This window comes from Physella acuta, unplaced genomic scaffold (assembly GCF_028476545.2).
Source record: "Physella acuta isolate Inbredline_101_S28 unplaced genomic scaffold, ASM2847654v3 ptg000815l, whole genome shotgun sequence".
In the NCBI taxonomy this organism is placed as follows: Eukaryota; Metazoa; Mollusca; class Gastropoda; family Physidae; genus Physella; species Physella acuta.
Window position 1 is genome coordinate 180,275 of NW_026732333.1, and position 19,184 is coordinate 199,458.

Below are 19,184 nucleotides of genomic sequence, written 5' to 3' on the forward strand. Positions count from 1 at the left end.
CCTAGTTTTCTTAAACCTCCACTAAGCTCCAATGAAATCTAAAATTTAACCAGGAAATTAATAGGCGGGTGGGCTTCGTTCTAACTACATAATTACTTCATGTACTGAATTGATGTAGGTTTTTTTAACAGTTTTTCTCTACGTTGTCAGTCTATCAACCGCTAGGTCTGAAAGTGTTCTTGTTAACTTAATTAAGATAGAACCGCCAGGGTAATGTCAGTGATAGGTGTACCATCCGTCCATTACGTCATTACTGACTGTGGTAATGTCAGTGACAGGTGTACCATCCGTCCATCATGTCATTACTGACTTTGGTAATATCAGTGACAGGTGTACCATCCGTCCATCATGTCATTACTGGCTGTGGTAATGTCAGTGACAGGTGTACCACCCGTCCATCATGTCATTACTGACTGTGGTAATATCAGTGACAGGTGTACCACCCGTCCATCATGTCATTACTGGCTGTGGTAATGTCAGTGACAGGTGTACCATCCGTCCATCAAGTCATTACTGGCTGTGGTAATGTCAGTGACAGGTGTACCACCCGTCCATCATGTCATTACTGACTGTGGTAATATCAGTGACAGGTGTACCACCCGTCCATCATGTCATTACTGGCTGTGGTAATGTCAGTGACAGGTGTACCATCCGTTCATTATGTCATTACTGACTGTGGTCTGACCATACCTTAACGAAAACCCTGACTTTGATCTATACTGTGCCTGGTGTTGCGGTACTGTGGCACCAAGCCGTGCTGAGCCTGGTGTTGCGGTACTGTGGCACCAAGCCGTGCTGGAGAAGGATAATCCGCTCAATGTTTCTGTGAGGCGGCCTTGTAGTTTGATCGATGGACTTGTCGTGTTGTTGTTGTTGTGCCAGGAGAGGTGTGCTGATGTCTGCAGAACACATCAACACAGGGAACATTTCATGATTGGTGTGTGAAGTATCATAGATGTGCTGGTGTTAGTTACACATCAACACAGAAACATTTTTGTGTTTGGTGTGTGAAGTATCATAGATGTGCTGGTGTTAGTTACACATCAACACAGAAAACATTTTTGTGTTTGGTGTGTGAAGTATCATAGATGTGCTGGTGTTAGCAACACATCATTACATGAATTATTTTATGATTGGTGTGTGAATAATCATAGATGTGCTGTTGTTAGTTGCACATCAACACTGGAACCATTTCATGATTGATGTGTGAATTATTATAGATGTGCTTATGTAACTACACACATCATAAATAACACGTCCATTCTCTAATGTGTATCTACACTAAAACGCAACACAAGCTTAATTAACACATCCAATGTCTCGTTTGTATCAGCATTATGACATGTTATACTTACAGTATTACCTTTTGTTTCTAACACAAAAATATCGTACTCTCGATTTTTACACACATTTTTTCCAACACTAAGGATACACCTAAAAATTGGGATTTTTTTTTATATCCGAAACGCTACTACATCTTAGGGTTAATAAATGAGTCTCTAGTGTACGTATATGCAAAAATGTAGGTTAGGGTTAAAGTTCAACTGGAAGTGTGGAACTGCTGTCTCCTTTTTTTTTACGGATGTCTGTAGCCTGACTCACCCCATATTGATTCTGTGCAATTCATCACATACGCATGTATTCACATCCGCCATTAACACGGTATATAACCATGTAACCGGAGACTGCGAGAAGCTGTGAGTTCAACAAATGACCCAGTAGATACTAGACCACTTTTTAAATATTCAGTTTTACAGAAGTTAGCATTACAAAATCTTCCGTCTCAATCCAACATTACCCAATCCTCTATCACAATCCAACATTACTTAATCATCTAACACAATACAACATTTTCCAATCCACTATTACAATCCAAAATGACACAATCATTTATCACAACAAAGCATTACCCAATCTTTTATCACAATCCAACATTACCCAATCATTTAACACGATACATTAACCAATCCTCTCTCACAACCCAACAATACTTAATCCTTTATCATAATCCAACATTACCCAATTCTTTATAACAATCCAACACTACCCCAACCTCTATCACAACCCAACACGCCCCAGTCTTTAATTACACCCCATTCCAACCCAATCCCCCCCCCCTCCAATCTACACAACCCACACATCTCTTTACTTTTACCACGTTTTTTTCCCAGGTCTGTGTAAAAAAAACATTATCTCCCTTGGGCTAGAGTTATCTACAGTTATCTGATTGGATGTAAATTTAAATATGCCTTCCTATCGATTGTTTGCTTTAAAGACTTGCAAGTGCGTGGGACTTTTCCCCCTACATTCTGCGCATGCGCGCTGTTTGTTTATTTAATTCAATATAATACCAGCGTTATGTTTGTCTATATAAAATATCAAATTAATCCTCTCGCACTTCAGGCATGTTTCCGGTCCTGCTAATATTTTATCAAAGGGAAAGAACCGTCTCCTAGGCGTCTGAATGACGCCCCTTTCTCTTGCATCTTACAATGCGCTTCTCCCAGCCCGAATGTAAATAGCTGTCCTCCAAAACATGCCAGATAAACGATTCTCTGGTCGGGCGTGAGCACTTGCCGGGTAGAATTTCTCCCCGGCTGTCATTTTAAGAATGCTGGCGTCAAAGAAAGCCTACATAATATTCCAGTGGTCGTTTAAGTCGGCTTTCATACGGGTTTATGGCCGGGGTTTTCGTTTGTTTGTGTGTGTGAATGCTTCTTTCGTGTTTATGTGTATGTGTTTCTTTCGTGTTTATGTTTGTGTTTGTATTGTGTTTGTGTGTGTTTATGTTTGTGCTTGTTTGTGTTTGTTTCGTGTTTATGTGTGTGTGTTTTTTGTTTCATGTTTATATGTGTATTTGTGTTTGTTTCGATGTTTTTATGTGTGTCTGTGTGTTCTTGTTTATTTCGTGTTTTGTGTGTATGTTTGTTTCGTGTGCATCTCTGTGTATTTCTGTTTGTTTCGGCTTTATGAGAGTTAGTTGTTTTTTTTTTGTTTCGTGTATATGTGTGTCAGGGTCCGTAGCGGACCTTGAATCCTTGAAAAACCCTTGAATTCCAAAAAACATCTCAAGGCCTTGAAAAACCCTTGAATTTCCCCAAAAATGAGCAAAACCCCTTGAATTTTATAGGTAAACCTTGAAAACCGTGCGTAAATCGAATTTAAAAAAAAAATTCAATTCTGATGGATCTAAATTTTTTCTGGGTTTTTTTTTTTTTTTTTTTTTTTTGCCGTGGGTCTGCGTTAACTACGGAGTCTACTATTTCCAACCCTCTCCTTCACTGAGCCTCGCGGTATGACCTCAACCTGACCAGTTTTGCATAGGCTCTTCCTAACCTAGATTCTAGATCGTGACGTAAAATATAGCCGAGGGCTAAATTTAGCATCGTTTTTCGGGTATCTCCGTTTACGAACGAGTTACTAGATTCTAGATCTAGATTCATTGTTTTCTGTTAGGGCCTACCTACTACCTACATCTTCAATCATAACAATCGACCCCCCCCCCCCCCCCAAATCCCTTCCCGACAATATCTCGGCAGTCGTTGGCTCTATTTATATTATGAACTTTATTGACCCCGCGAGTGGTCTGTTGTCTCCTGATCGGTGATGTCCGTAAAGAAAAAAATTGGAATGTGGCCTAAATCATTAAAATTCTGGTCGCGCATGGAAATTATCTCGATTATAATTAAACCTACATCTAGAACTAATATTTTTTCTTCAAGAAAATAAGCCTTAGGTTTAAATAAAAAAAAGAATAGCCTGAACTATGCGAGCGTTGGTTTCTATTTATTTAAATTAAAATTTTCTCGGTGTGGGTTAAACACAAAAGGGCGAAACGTAGCTGCGGAATTACGGGTAAATAGCGAGACATAATTTATCGAATTATTGTGTTCTGTTGTTTTAGATGTGCGAGAAGACACGTTTTTACGAACCTAGATCAATCACGGTTCTTTGTGTACCCCACGATAGCAGATGTTTCGGTCACTGCGACCTTAGAAGGTCTTCTAGGTCTATCTCAACTTACAGTGACCTCGCAGTATATTAATAATTAATATAGTCGTGGATCTAGATCTAGATTTTTAACTATTAACCAACAAGATTTCCTAATGCCAATAGGCATATTTATCACGTTCGTTAAAAAAACCAATAGCAAATGACGTAATCGTCAATCTCACGTGCGCTATGGACCAAATACACATTGGCTGTATCAGATGGGTGAGGCTGTAGACAGAACTTTTTGATGTCATTCTTGACGTGGCTGTCTGGTTATTTATGACGATAGAGGTTGGGGTAAAATTCGCATTAATTACGTGACGTCATCAATGGGCTACCGCTAGGCTGTGTAATTAAAAAAAAACTAAATCCTAACATTACCAGCTCATTAGCATCGCCGATTGTCTTCTTAAAAAAAAAGGAAAGATTTTGCGCCGACGTAAAAAAATTTTTGTATTTATCAAAAGAAAAGAAAAATAATTTGAAGGACTATGACTGTGCTGTTTTCACTCAACTTTACGGACACTTTTTACCACCTCTCACTTCAAGGTCGCGCTGACCGTAAGACCTACGACACGAGACCACGCGCGAGCACAGTAGTGTCTCACGGTCAAGGCAGTTCTACAAACGCTGTTTATCTAATTTTAACGTGGTTATCTTTAATATTGGGCTTACTGCTAGATTTAAGCGAAAACAAAAACTAGATCTGCATCGTTTTAGGTCATTGAACAAAATATGTAGGTCTGCTATAATTTAGTTACACCATCTAGCAGGGTCTAGATCCAATTGATTTTTACTGTGGTAAAACGCCCTTGAAATGTTTAAGAAGCCTCGAATTACCGTGTTTGAGAAAATTGCTGCTGTCACTGCCCCCTCCCATCCGCTTGTAAAAAAAAAAATCCGCTTTTCACTTTGTCGGGCGGCTACATCTCTGACATGAGTATTACTAGCGTAGTTACTTGTGAAATTGTTTTAAAAAAATAACTTAATTCTGTTATTCCGCGATATGAACTAACTTAAAACTTCCACGATATTTCTTTACGTCATCATGTATATCATAGGTGGGGACATTGGGGTCGACCATAAATGACGTCACACTCGTAGGGGGAGGGGGGATCCGTAATAGTGTGACGGTGTGTGATGAGGGGATTGGGGGGGGGGGTCAGATCGTGTGACATCACACTTTTGCATTATTAAAAAGCAATGTTAGAAAACGAATTTTAGCATTTTAGAAAACTGTTTTAATAAATTGTAAAAGGAATTGATTAAAATACTCTATTTTGACAGAGTTCAGACAAGATTTTGGGAAAAAAAATCCTATTTTAAGAAAAATTGAACTGCAATCAAAAGGGGGGGGGGGGGTGGGAGGGGTTATAGGCTGAGGTGTGACGTCATTTTAGAGGGCGGGGCCTGGCTTTTGTGATGTGTGACGGAGGGGGGGGGGGGGGAGAGGTAATAATCTTTTAAAAAGCGTGAGGTCATTTATGACATTAAGCAGGATAATTTCTACAAGCATAGCTAGGTTTTTTTTTTTGTTTCTATATGTGTGCAGAGTTCTTTTTAAAGGACTGTCAGACAGACGAAACAATGCTTCCTTTTATGTATAATGACCTGATTCTGATTAGCACTTGACATTGACAAGTCATTCAATCGAAGTTGGGTTTGTTGCTGACTCTCTAATAAAGTCTCTAGAAAAAATAAAAAAAAGCAAGTGAGCTTCAAATTCTCAATTTCAAATCTGATTGTAAGACAACTTTGATAGGATTTTCATCAAATTTTTTGTTGAAATCTCCATTACTTTAGTCATTAGTGAGAGACTTAGCCTAATGCAAATGTTTAAAAATAGAGCCAGTTCACCAAAAAAATGAAGGGAATTCTTCACATCCTAGTCAACAAATGGAAACTGAAATCAGCTGAGTGTGACCAAGTTCTGTTTCAATTTTCAACATTCATAGATACATTTACTCTAAATGGTTGTCTGTCCAAATTTAATAGAGCACATGATAGGCTGGACAGTTTTTTCATAGAACAGCTTGGTAGCAAAATTTCTTATGTGAACATTTGGAAAATTGTTAGAGATCTATTGCTTCTGTCACATGGTCAAGCCAGTGTTGAAAGAGGTTTTTCTGAAAATAGAAGTTGGAGGAGTGTCATTTGACACCAAAGATACTGATTGCAAAAGGGATTATGCTGGACTCTCAGACAATCTCCTGACTTAGATAATTTTGTAATAACACCAAAATTATGTCAAAAATTGTGTGTGCAAAAAACATACATCACCCTCACTGTAATGCCCGTTAGTGGTAGTTTATACCTTGAAATTCCCCCCAAAATCACCTTGAAAACCTTGAAAAAGCCTTGAATTTTCTTTTGGGATTTGGCTATGGACCCTGGTGTGTGTCTGTTTGTGTGTGTGTTTGTTTCTTGTGTTTGTCCAAGCCTGCGTGTGTGTGTGTGTGTGTGTGTTTATGTTTGTTTCGTGTAAATGTGGGTATGTTTGTTTCTTGTGTGTATTCCTGTGTGTTTCGGCTTTATATGTGTTTTTCGGTTCATGTATATGTGTTTGTCTGTGTCTGTTTCTTGTGTATCTCCAAGCCTTCGCATGTGTGTATATGTATTTTATGTTTGTTTCGTGTATGTATGTGTGCCTACGTGCGTGCGCGTGCATGTTTGAATGAGTGGCAATATCCATAACAGGAAGTTTTGGATAGCTTTGCGATCGCACGCACAAACATTACAGAAAGTGCGTGGATAATTGTTCCATTTTGGACAGCGTGACAGGATATGGATAATGTCATCCACAAATTGGATTCCGTTCCCTCCGAAAAATAAATCATAAATATTTTTATGTGAAATAAAACATTTGGCTAATCATGCCAAAAATGGCGGTCAATTTTTTTTTTTAATTCAACGTTCTAAAACAGGAAATTGTGTTATGGGTTCGTTAGGGTTTATTCGGTTCTCTGTCAAAGTTTTGGAAGTTTAGTTTTCATTCCTAATTTAGGAAATATGTTCGATTTTTTTCTCCTAGTTTTGAAACTATGTTCTTTACGCTTTCATTTGTGGCAGTTTATTCGATTTTCTACCAAATACACAATCGGATTATTTTCTTAGCAAATTACTACCTCATTAACAGTATTTGCTTAAACTATGTTCGTATGACAATCCATAACTAAATAAAGACTATATTTAAGACAGTTCAACACTCTTTTACTACCCATACGCCCCCACACTCCCCTTGAAGCCCACAACCAAAGCAGCCATGAATTTGTTAGCTCGTGACCTTTGAACTGTAAATGGCGCGTGTGCCCATAATGTATTCGATTCCTGTCGTTGCTGTCGATTCTGTCACAATTTGTCGCGTCAAATCTCTGGGCGAATTCTTCTGTGCTGGATCTAGGAGATGTTTGATGCACATCTCATCTGTCATGCAGCACGTGTGTTGGTCCGTATGCTGGATGAAGCTCCTGTGTCATGTATATGGGTTTGTCTGATGGATGCTGCTCATCGGTCATATGTATGGGATTTTATGTTGGATGCTGCCCATTTGGCATGCAGTTTGCTTGTTGATCTGTAGACTGAACGTTGTCCGCTTCACTTGCAGCATGTAGGCTCGTTTGATGGTTGCTAACCATTTAAGCTTATTCGACTTGCTGCATGTTGGATGTGTCATGCAGCATGGTGGATATGTCATGCAGCATGTTGGATGGTCATGCAACATGTTGGATATGTCATGCAGCATGTTGGATGTGTCATGCAGCATGGTGGATATGTCATGCAGCATGTTGGATGTGGCATGCAGCATGGTGGATATGTCATGCAGCATGTTGGATGTGTCATGCAACATGTTGGATGTGTCATGCAGCATATTGGATGTGTCATGCAGCATGGTGGATATGTCATGCAGCATGTTGGATGTGTCATGCAACATGTTGGATGTGTCATGCAGCATGTTGGATGTGGCATGCAGCATGTTGGATGTGTCGTGCAGCATGTTGGATGTGTCATGCAGCATGTTTGATAGGTCATGCAGCATGTTCAATAAGTCATGCATCATGTTGGATGTGTAATGCACCATGTTGGATGTGTCATGCAGCATGTTGGATATGTCATGCAGCATGTTGGATGTGTCATGCAGCATGTTGGATGTGTCATGCAGCATGTTGGATGTGTCATGTAGCATGTTGGATGTGTCATGCAGCATGTTGGATGTGTCATGCAGCATGTTGGATGTGTCATGCAGCATGTTGGATAGGTCATGCAGCATGTTGGATTTGTCATGCAGCATGTTGTATGTGTCATGCAGCATGTTGGATGTGTCATGCAGCATGTTGGATATGTTATGCAGCATGTTGGAAATGTCATGCAGCATGTTGGATGTGTCATGCAGCATACTTGAAGGACCGCACCACTTAGCTGCTTCTACTTCCCTGTCACTGTTTTCTTATAGCTCAAGCTAGCGTTGTCTCACACACATTTTAACCCGATTTTATTAGTGACTACATAATCTTTTAGTTAAGTAAAGAATCATCTTTACACCAAGCGATCCACTGGGCAGAGAGTTCAAATGTTTCTAGACATCGGTATGTAAAGGAAAGGTGTGGTCAGCATTTTGCCCAGTCGCCTTTACTTTCCCTAATACGAGTTAGGTACCCATCAGAGCTGGGTGGACTCAGCGACGTTCAAATTACTTGGACACGGATTCGAACTTCGGATTAGCATCCCGGCGCTCTTCCGCTTTGGTCACGTCGTTCTATAGATACTCTTTTAGACAGCGACACAAAGATTTTACACATTGACATACATTGAATAAACTCATTGACCATGTGTGTCTTTGCTACAAAGTCCAGAGTTTATACCATCAATCAGCAATCACATATCCAAATACTCCAATGTTTTCCAATAGGGCTGGTAAGTAGGTCACCAACCAGTTCTACGGCTCAATAAAACCTACATGAGCCATAGAACTTGTTGGTGACCTACTTACCTGCCCTATTGCTGTTCATATACTGACGACGACTCCTTATTGAAATATATAAACTTTCCTTATGTTGTGTCTGTGACGAATAGTTGTTTTTTTTAGCTCCACCTGCTTTAGGTGTGATTTTTATTGACAAAGACAAACATTTTTTAATTTTACAACATTGCTGTTGTTGCCCGTGCGACCTTCAAACCGGATTAGAAATATGAAATGTCTCTTCCGTAGAAAGCCTGAAGCTACGAAAGAAAATATGGAAAATGGGAGAGGTGAGGGGGGGGGGTGTTGAGCAGTAAAGGGGGGAAGCACCTTTCATTAGACAACTTTGATAACGAAACTTGTGTCCCTTGGAGTAAAGGGCGTATTGATTTCCGACGCCCAAATACAAGAGAAATATTGATTAGGGCCAACAGCTTGAGTCTATTCTCAGCTCATCGTTAATGTTGAGGGGGGGAGGGGGGGGCGATGATTTTTTAGGATGATTTTTCTAAAGCAAAACAAAATACGATTTTTTTTACGCCGGATTTTTTTTTTATATTTTACTTGACATGCATGATTCTCGTTATTTATGGTACACTGGTGTCAAGTAGCGGTGGTGTGGGGTGTTATTTTTTTTCCGATAGTAGGGTGTTGGGTGCCGGTCGAGGGGTGTCATTTGCCGGTCGAAGGTATGTGATTTGTGGCCATACGGTGTTATATACCGATTGTTATATGTCGTGTGCCGGGTTTCTAGGTCGTGAAAAATCCAACTTATATATATATATATATATATATATATATATATATATATATATATATATATATATATATATATATATATATATATATATATATATATATTGTTTACGGACGGGTCGGATGCATCAATTCACTGCCCCTATCAACATCACTGTATTATACTAGTGAGGTAGAAACTGCAAATTTATTAATATACAATTTTTCTGGTGTGCAATACAATACACATTGTTCGCTGGGCTCAACAAAAACACACTGTGATTTTTTTATTTTTAAACCAAGCTGTCGATAAGATCACCGCTAAAAATAGATTGAACAACTGAGCGATTCTAAACTTCCTGCGGGGCGGCGTCCGTTCCATCGTTGCGGTCCGTGTTTTGGTTTCGTGATCTCGGCTTAATCCGTCCGATTACCCGGCTCACCTTGATCCACAACGCCAAGCCGCTCAAGTGCCACTAATCCTGGCACCGTCTGCTAAAGACTCGACGATCGATGGACAATAAAAAACAAGGGACATAAATCGAGGTGCGCTCTCCGTGGACACGTGAATGTCAGTAGATCGGTATCGTTTGTCAGCTGTTGCAATATCGAATTCGCCCAGTCTCGTTTATCTTTTTAAATAGAAAAATCAATTCGGCTTGGTGTCGTTTTCCTCTTGGTCAGGTATCGAAACCGCCCGGGCTATATTGTCATGCCAGCTCTTGAAATATCGAAAGCGCCCACTGCCAAAATGGCCTAGTATCTTTATTTTGTTGTTGAACCATCGAAATATCGATGTTGTCCAGTTTCGTTTGTTTAGTATTGAAATAGCTATATAATTCTATATCAACAGACTGAAATAAAATCAAATGGTGAACGTGTTTTGTGCCCGTTTAATTGTTTGCAAACTGGAGAACTTGTAAAATAAGATAAATATAATACAAAGTGCTACTTGTCTTGTGTGTAATCCAATACTTATATTAAATCAATACTGGTATATTAGGCGTACCCTCTTAATCATTTAGAACGTGCAGCGTTGAACCTAACACAAAATAAATGTAAACACTAATCCTAGCTGTAATGTTTACCCTTATAATTAAACTTGGTCGTAATTCAAAGGTTTTATGTGACTACAGTCAATACTGGTTTAATTAATAACATGGTATGGCTAATCGATAATAACGTTATGCCTATAGAGAAAGCTATAATAATTGCTTGTGGGTAAGGTTTAATAAAGTGTAACAACATAGCACTAGAAGAAAAAATGTAAAGGGAATAAATAAAGTATTATAAAGCAAGTTGGGGGGTGGGGGGTGTTGGTGGGACAGCAATATTTGCATCGCGAGGGCGCTGGTGCTCACACAAGTCTGATTGATCATGTGACCGGAAGTGTGATAAGACCCTCGACTGACTTCGATTTTTTTTTTCAGAGCAATAAGATTTGGGTTTTTGTGAAACCCTTTTAGAGTGTTTATGCATTAGCTTTTGAAATGGCATTTCGTCTATTGAACTTGAATTTAATACCAATCTATGTTATTAGCGGTAATTGGTATTTGATTAATGAACTTTTTTTTAATGGCAAGTAGTGATGTGGTCTTAACCCAACTATTAATTAGAAACTCTTCTTTTCACTTCGCCATTGCTCATAGAAGTACTTCTATGATTTTCATCGGTGCAACAGTTTGGTCACGTACCGAAGTATTTTGTGTGTTGTTTTTTTTTTTTTTTTGGAGGTGGGTTCTACTGCCATTGCTTAAGGGTTAGGGCTATGGTTAGTGCTAAAAATAGTGTCAAGGATACGATTAGAATTAGTATTAGGGCCAGGGTTAGAATAAAGATATTATCACAGACACATACAAACATCTACAACACGGCTCAGTCAGAGAAAGGGTAAGGACTTAAAATTCGGCTGAGTCTATCTGTTTTCTCACACTTTCTACTTCGGGTTTTCATATTGAGTATATTTACATCGGAATTTCCCGTTCTTTAAAAGTACAAGCCCAAATTGCGTTTAATTAATTAAAAAGACATGTTTATGTTACGTTGCCAAAAACGAGGCTTTTTCTTCTGTGTTTTTTCTCTGAGTTTTAATCAAGCATAACCCCTCTCCCCCTCCCCCACTAATAGCAACTGTTTTATCTTTAAAACACTTGTCTGGCAGAATGCCTCCAGCCGATTAACTCCGGTCTGACAGGATGAAACAGACTGATTAGGTCTGGCACCCGTCGTTTTTTCGTCGCTCCTGTCTTGTGATTAACAGATTTACACGTTTTTGATGGACGGGGGGGGGGGGGGGGGAGTGAGGGTGGGGGCTGTTTGGTTTCGAGTGTGTGTTGAACATCGTTTCAGAGGTCTGTGTTGAACATTTCTTAAGACACCTGTGTTGAACACGTGTTACGACACCTGGGTGTAACATCTGTTAAGACACCTGGGTGTAACATCTGTTAAGACACCTGGGTGTAACATCTGTTAAGACACCTGGGTGTAACATCTGTTAAGATACCTGGGTGTGACATCTGTTAAGACACCTGGGTGTAACATCTCTTAAGACACCTAGGTGTAACATCTCTTAAGACAACTGGGTGTAACATCTCTTAAGACAACTGGGTGTAACATCTCTTAAGACACCTAGGTGTAACATCTCTTAAGACACCTGGGTGTAACATCTGTTAAGACACCTGGGTGTAACATCTGTTAAGACACCTGGGTGTAACATCTGTTAAGACACCTGGGTGTAACATCTGTTAAGACACCTGGGTGTAACATCTGTTAAGACACCTGGGTGTGACATCTGTTAAGACACATGGGTGTAACATCTCTTAAGACACCTGGGTGTAACATCTGTTAAGACACCTGGGTGTGACATCTGTTAAGACACATGGGTGTAACATCTCTTAAGACACCTGTGTGTAACCTCCTGAGAAACCAATGTGGAACATCGTTTCGTACGTTTTTGATTCATACATCACTTTACCACACCTGTGTGGATTATCTCGTCAGAAAATATGTGTGATATGGTAAAACTTATGCGTGAATAACCTATTGCTCTTGGTACCTTAAAATTCCTCAAATCCCTACTGTTTTGACTGATACCATTTTGTGAGCTATGTCAGGAACTACCTGTACTAGTATTGTTACTCTAAAAATATCTCCTGGGAAAAAAGTTACTATATTTTAGTATTGAAACTGACGCGATTTTTCCTTGTTATAAAATTGCATGTACCTTCACCAGAAGTAGTGATAGGTATGCCTCATATTTTCTCGCCCAGCAAGATGGAGATGTGTTATGAGCAGTAATATTTGCCCTGTTGCCCAACTTTTTTACTTTGTGATTTCATTTGTTTTGCTTGGGATATCTAATGGGACCAAAAAACAGAACTGTAATTATTATTTTTTGGGGGGAATTTGATGCTAGAATAAATTTTTAACCTCAAAAATTGACTGGTTGCCATCTGACCACATTGCTCTGTATGGACATAATTGTAAAAGTGTCGGGTACACGATAATCCTAAAAGATGAAGATTAACGTGTCACAGAAACCTGTTTGCTCCCGTTCTGTGACGCCTGCAACATGTCCCTCTTGGAACCGGATGTGCGTTTATCGGCTTTATGTATTACGTCATTGTCAGTCTTAACCCCGCGGGACCACGTGGTCTGTATGTTGTCATAGACCACGTGGTCTGTATGTTGTCATAGACCACGTGGTCTGTATGTTGTCAAAGACCACGTGGTCTGTGTGTTGCTACAGAATGTTAACCAACCAAGACAATCGTCTGCTTAAGTACCCGGACTATTTTCATTACTAGCGCGGGTGAGTTTTCCCGCCAAGTTTGTGGCCATTAGACCCACGTCACATCCTCACGCCTGCTGTACTTGCGGTTGATTTTATTACACCCCAATCTGTCCGTCTGATGGATGGCCCCCAGGCACGCTGGGGAGGTGAAAGTTCAGAGTTCAGGGGTTAGTCATATTTGAATAGCGTTGGTAACGAGTTGATCTTTAATGATTTGTTTTTCGTTGAGCGGATGTTTAATTTTTTAATAATTTTTTTTTAATTTTGTTTGCCGTCTTCTGGCAAAAGGAGATATTTGGTGTCAGCACGTCGTTAGAAAAAAAGCAGTTTTCACATTTTCATATTACATTTCCACATTACATTTTCTTATATTTTCTCATCACATTTTCTCATCATATATATCCACATCATATTAAGTCTAGCATTTTCGAAACCACATCACATTTTCTCTTCACATTTCACATCACATTTTCACTTCACGTACTCACACAATCACATTCCCACATATCACATTTCGCAAAACATGTTTGCTTCATATTTTCAACATCGGTTGATTTTATCAATGGTTTGATTCAATAAACAGAACAAAGAAAAAATTAATTAAACAAATAACGCACCATGTCAATTTAGCACATAGTGTATTCATACATGAAACAAGTTTTTGTTTTATTTTGTTTTTGTCTTGAAAAGGGTGCGTAATGGAACACCAAGGTTCCGCCTATGATTACACTATTTTGAACAGGGCGGAACTAATGAGAAGTTTAGACTTGCACAAAATGAATTTGATGGGTATTTTTCACTACATTAGTTTTTGCTCTTCAGTTCTAGTCTGCATTGCATTATTTTGTTTTTGATGGATTAACCGTGCGAATATATCGATATAGCGAGTATCATCGATAACAATAACTATATAAGTTGGGGCTATATTACAGTTGATTTTTTTTTTGAGGCTGACAGTATTGTTACCAGCGATACTAGTTTACAAGCACATGGGTACGTCTAATCGCCAAGTCCCGATTGCTCTATAGCACCGTTGTCCACCGTTTAAAATATTACAAATCACTCCCGGTTTGATATTGCCATAAATCTCGATCAGAAATACATTTTGAATTAGAAAAGCGTCGCTTTAGAAATCATAAAAAAAATATTTTGAAATAGAAAAGGGTCATTTATTATTTTCTTGTATTTTAGAGATCATAAAATACATTTAAAAAAGAAAAGGGTCGATTATTATTTTCTTGTACTTTAGAGATCATAAAATACATTTTGAATTAGAAAAGCGTCGCTTTAGAAATCATAAAAAAACATTTTAAAATAGAAAAGGGTCATTTATTATTTTCTTGTACTTTATAGATCAGAAAATACATTTAAAATAGACCAGGTTCAATAAGTATTGTCCTTTACTTTAGAGATCATAAAATACATTTAAAATAGAAAAGGGTCATTCATTATTTTCTTGTACTTTATAGATCATAAAATACATTTAAAATACAAAAGGGTCCATTAGTATTGTCCTGTACTTTAGAGATCATAAAATACATTTAAAATAGACCAGGGTCACTTAGTATTGTCCTGTATTCTAGAATTGTCCGAATGAGATAAACCTATATCTGCCATCTTCACATCCCAACGCTATTATTTCTATTAGCGCTCCCCCTTCTCACCCCCCTCACCCTTCCACTTCCTGTTGCGTCCTCTTAGATTACGATCATCCCCAAAACACGGAGTTAATCTCTTGAGCGGTAATTTCTAAATTTGGGTGAGTACATTCGGCCAGGTTCTCACAGCTCGGGCCGTGCCAATCACGGGCCATTGTCTGTGTTTCACGCTTATTCGGTGATCACGCGGTCTAGAGATGGGCAGCCTGATCGAGTTATAATATAAGAGGGTGGGGGTTAACGAGAGTTGACTGCCATGACAGTTCTGAAGTGGGGGGGGTCGGGTGTATAGGGGGAGAGGCGTGGCTGAGGAGTTTCTGTTTTCGGTTTTATTTTAATATTATATTGCTAGGGGGCTGTCATGCATAAATGACGTCACGTCGCACTTTTTTTGACGATTTCTATCCCACACCCCCTGTAACACATCATTACAAAATGACATAACCCCTCGTAAAATGACGTCGCACCTCAACATTGCAATTTAATCATTATTTTTTAACCATCAATTTTTTTTCTAAAATATTGACTGTACTTGGTTAACACTGAGTATAATAATCAATTTATAATGCAACTTACAAAACCATCTTTCAATAATCTTTCAAAAATCGCGATATAATGGCCAAAATTCAGCATTTAACATTACTGTTTAAATGCTACAGTGTGAGGTCACACTCTCTGAACCACCACACCGCTCATCATATATCGTCACAAAATTTAGAACCCTTCCCCCCTCTCCCCAGGAATGTTAGGTCATATACGCTCCTAATTATAGAATGGGTTGATGCGAGTAAAGCTGACTATAGCGGATTATAGAACGTCACGGTGTATGTGTGTATGTGCCCCAAAATCTGACTCCGGTTAGATTAGATGTAACTGACTCTACTAATCATGGATGTACCTGACACCAGTTAAGCTGAACAAAACCTCAATGACCCTGTTTTTAAGCCGGCTCTAAAACAGATTATCGACCACTGATGCTAATCAAACCAGACGCTTCGTACTTTAAATAGTATCGGCATGTACTTTATCATTATCGCATTTTCTAGACCAAAGTCTGTTGTGTGTTTGTTTGTTTTCTTGGTTTTTAACTGCATTGAAAAATACATACTCTTTTTTTATTTAAAAAAAAACTCCTATGGAAAGCTTTATTGTTTCGTAAAAGAATACTGTATGAATTTTATTTTGTCTAAATATACTTGCTTATCTCAAGGGGCGTATCTTTATTAATAGACTCGATTCAGCATTCATGTCCTAAGGTAGTTGTGTATCAGTAAAGGACACTGGTGATAACATTGTTTCACGTGCTGCCTCTTCAGGCTGCCTCTAGCTGCGTCACAACTACCATACGCCTGACGTCGGTGGTAGGCGGGGTTGTCGTTAAAGGCGTGGCTTCCTCGATAGGCGTGGCTAAGACGAAATATATGTATTCAATATTCAAAACTGTCTATTTTATTAGCAATGCCCCATTTTGTTTTGTCTCCACCCCCCCCCCCCCCCCTCGTTCTGTAAGTTCAACTTTCAGCGTGACCATCTCATTAGGCGTGGCTTTCTGCGGTAGGCGTGGCTTTCTGCGGTAGGCGTGGCTTTCTCGGTAGGCGTGGCTTCCTCCGTAGGCGTGGTTTCCTCTGTAGGCGTGGCTTCCTCTGTAGGCGTGGCTTCCTCTGTAGGCGTGGCTTCCTCTGTAGGCGTGGCTTCCTCTGTAGGCGTGGCTTATTTAACATTGCCTCCATTTTTTTTCCTCCCCAGGCCCTCCTTCAGTCCCACGATGTGGTAGCCCATGAAGTCTACAGTGAAGACACCGCCCACCACGCGTCACCCAGCTCATCGCATCCCTCCTCCATCCCCGCCCACCCCTACGTCAATGGCAGCATGAGCGCTCAAGGCAACGGAGACATTGACGGCGGCGGTCTCCGGCACGACACCGTCGATGGCGTCGTCCGTGTTCGGCTGGTCCAGTTCCAGAAAAATACCGACGAACCAATGGTATGTATTGTTGTAACGTTCAACCTTTTAGAAAAATACCGACGAACCAATGGTATGTATTGTTGTAACGTTCAACCTTTTAGAAAAATACCGACGAACCAATGGTATGTGTTGTTGTAACGTTCAACCTTTTAGAAAAATACCGACGAACCAATGGTATGTGTTGTTGTAACGTTCAACCTTTTAGAAAAATACCGACGAACCAATGGTATGTGTTGTTGTAACGTTCAACCTTTTAGAAAAATACCGACGAACCAATGGTATGTGTTGTTGTAACGTTCAACCTTTTAGAAAAATACCGACGAACCAATGGTATGTATTGTTGTAACGTTCAACCTTTTAGTTTATGTGTTACTGTTTACACTGAGAGATGACTCCTCTACTAAAGATTGGGTTGTGATCATGTCTTTTTATGGGACGTCCTGCCAAGCGATAGAGCATGACTACTAACCTGAAAGTCACGAGTTCGGATCTCGAACTGAACACTATTGGACTTAATAGTCCACCTATACCTGAAGGGCACCCAACTTATTATTGAAAGTAAAGGCGACTGTTCATGGTGCTGACACTAGCCCTTCATAAGCCGTTATAATGGAAACGTATCAACTCTGCCCATTTGACCGTCAGATCCGCGGGTTAGTTTTAGGTTAGCGATACCAATTTGTGGAAAGGAATCACTACATATATTATTAGTTTACTATTCCGTTATATTGTTATAGAAGGCTAAAAGTATAATGCAGTAGAACGTCCCTGGGTCCACCCAACTCTGATGGGCATAGTGTTGACCCTTCATATGCCGAGGTCACAGAGACAGGTGAACTCTGCTTCACTTGCACTCGTGAGCCGTCAGGTTCGAAAGGGAACATCACTGTATTCAAGTGTATAAAAATATTATCTTTAGGAAAATGATAGATTTTTAAACTAGCAATTGGGTTCATTTCGCTCCATTTTGTGTTATAGTTTGCATGACTAAACAAAAGCTGAATGTATTATAGGCTACAACTCATAGACCTAAGTTAGCAGGCGATTGAAGAGAGGGATATTTGTTCTCGCGAAATAAAAACATTGAACAATAAAGGAAACAATGATGTATAACCTGCATGTTCTGTTAATTATCATTATAGTAATTAATGACATTTTTTTTTGCCAGAGCTCATCAGTCTATATCTAATAAACGCCAATTATCTCCCTTTAATGTACATCTCTTTAAAAAATGTACTGTTATTAACTAATCTAAAGTTGCGTCCCCTGCGGCGATCACCTCCCCCTCCCTGGATACACCCCCAATCCATCACCGGACTAGCCCTGAGCGATGAAATCCGTTTAATTTCAGGGAATCACGCTCAAGGTCAACGACGAAGGTCAGTGTTTTGTGGCCCGGATCATGCACGGTGGGATGATACATCGGCAAGGTTAGTAGACGTAGTAGCCTCCCCTTTTTTTCACTCTCCTATTTCATGTTCATCTGCTATCTATCAATTAGATGTTTCGGAATTTCCCGTTAATCGGAAATTCCCATTAGGTTGTTGTTGTTTTGCTTTTGTTTATAGTTGTTTGCTCAAAAAGGTTTCGTTAAGTGTCGACAACCATTGCTTGCAATGGATAAGGTCAGACATTACATAAAGTAACTTTATAACATACAGCTGTGTAGTAAAGAGGGTAGGGGGGGGGGGGGGGTCGCGCAGAAAATTATGAATATTTATTGGGTTTATTAAATTTTAAATTATGGTGTCAAAAAGTGTCATAATAATCGATGTGACTTCAGCTTGTAAAATTTCTCTTTTTTTAATAACTTTCGGATCATTGATCCAACTGGTGATTAATTCCATTACACCGTTTCACCATAGCCTTGCTTTCCTGGTGTTTAAAGCCAGGTCCGTGTAGGTGACCATGGTTACCGTAAATGACCAGTAGGCCTACCAGTGTTTCTTTCATTTTTTTCTTCGGGGAGGGGAGTACGGACACTGGTAAAAGTATATATTATCTATATACATTTATGTTTAAAAGAAATACTTAGACCCACACAACTTTCTTCTAGACCACAGTTCTTAACCCTCACTATTTT

General features: G+C 39.4%; 1 protein-coding gene across 5 annotated transcripts in view; it reads left to right on the forward strand.

The window, feature by feature from the left end:
- Positions 1-19,184, forward strand: part of LOC131951600 (peripheral plasma membrane protein CASK) — a 208,316-nt gene that overhangs the window by 166,558 nt on the left and 22,574 nt on the right. For all 5 annotated transcript variants that reach the window (XM_059313923.1, XM_059313922.1, XM_059313925.1 and 2 more), the window contains exons 11-12: positions 16,883-17,119; positions 18,453-18,531. In XM_059313923.1, the coding sequence (XP_059169906.1) occupies positions 16,883-17,119; positions 18,453-18,531 (316 nt within the window). The remainder of the gene's footprint in view (positions 1-16,882; positions 17,120-18,452; positions 18,532-19,184) is intronic.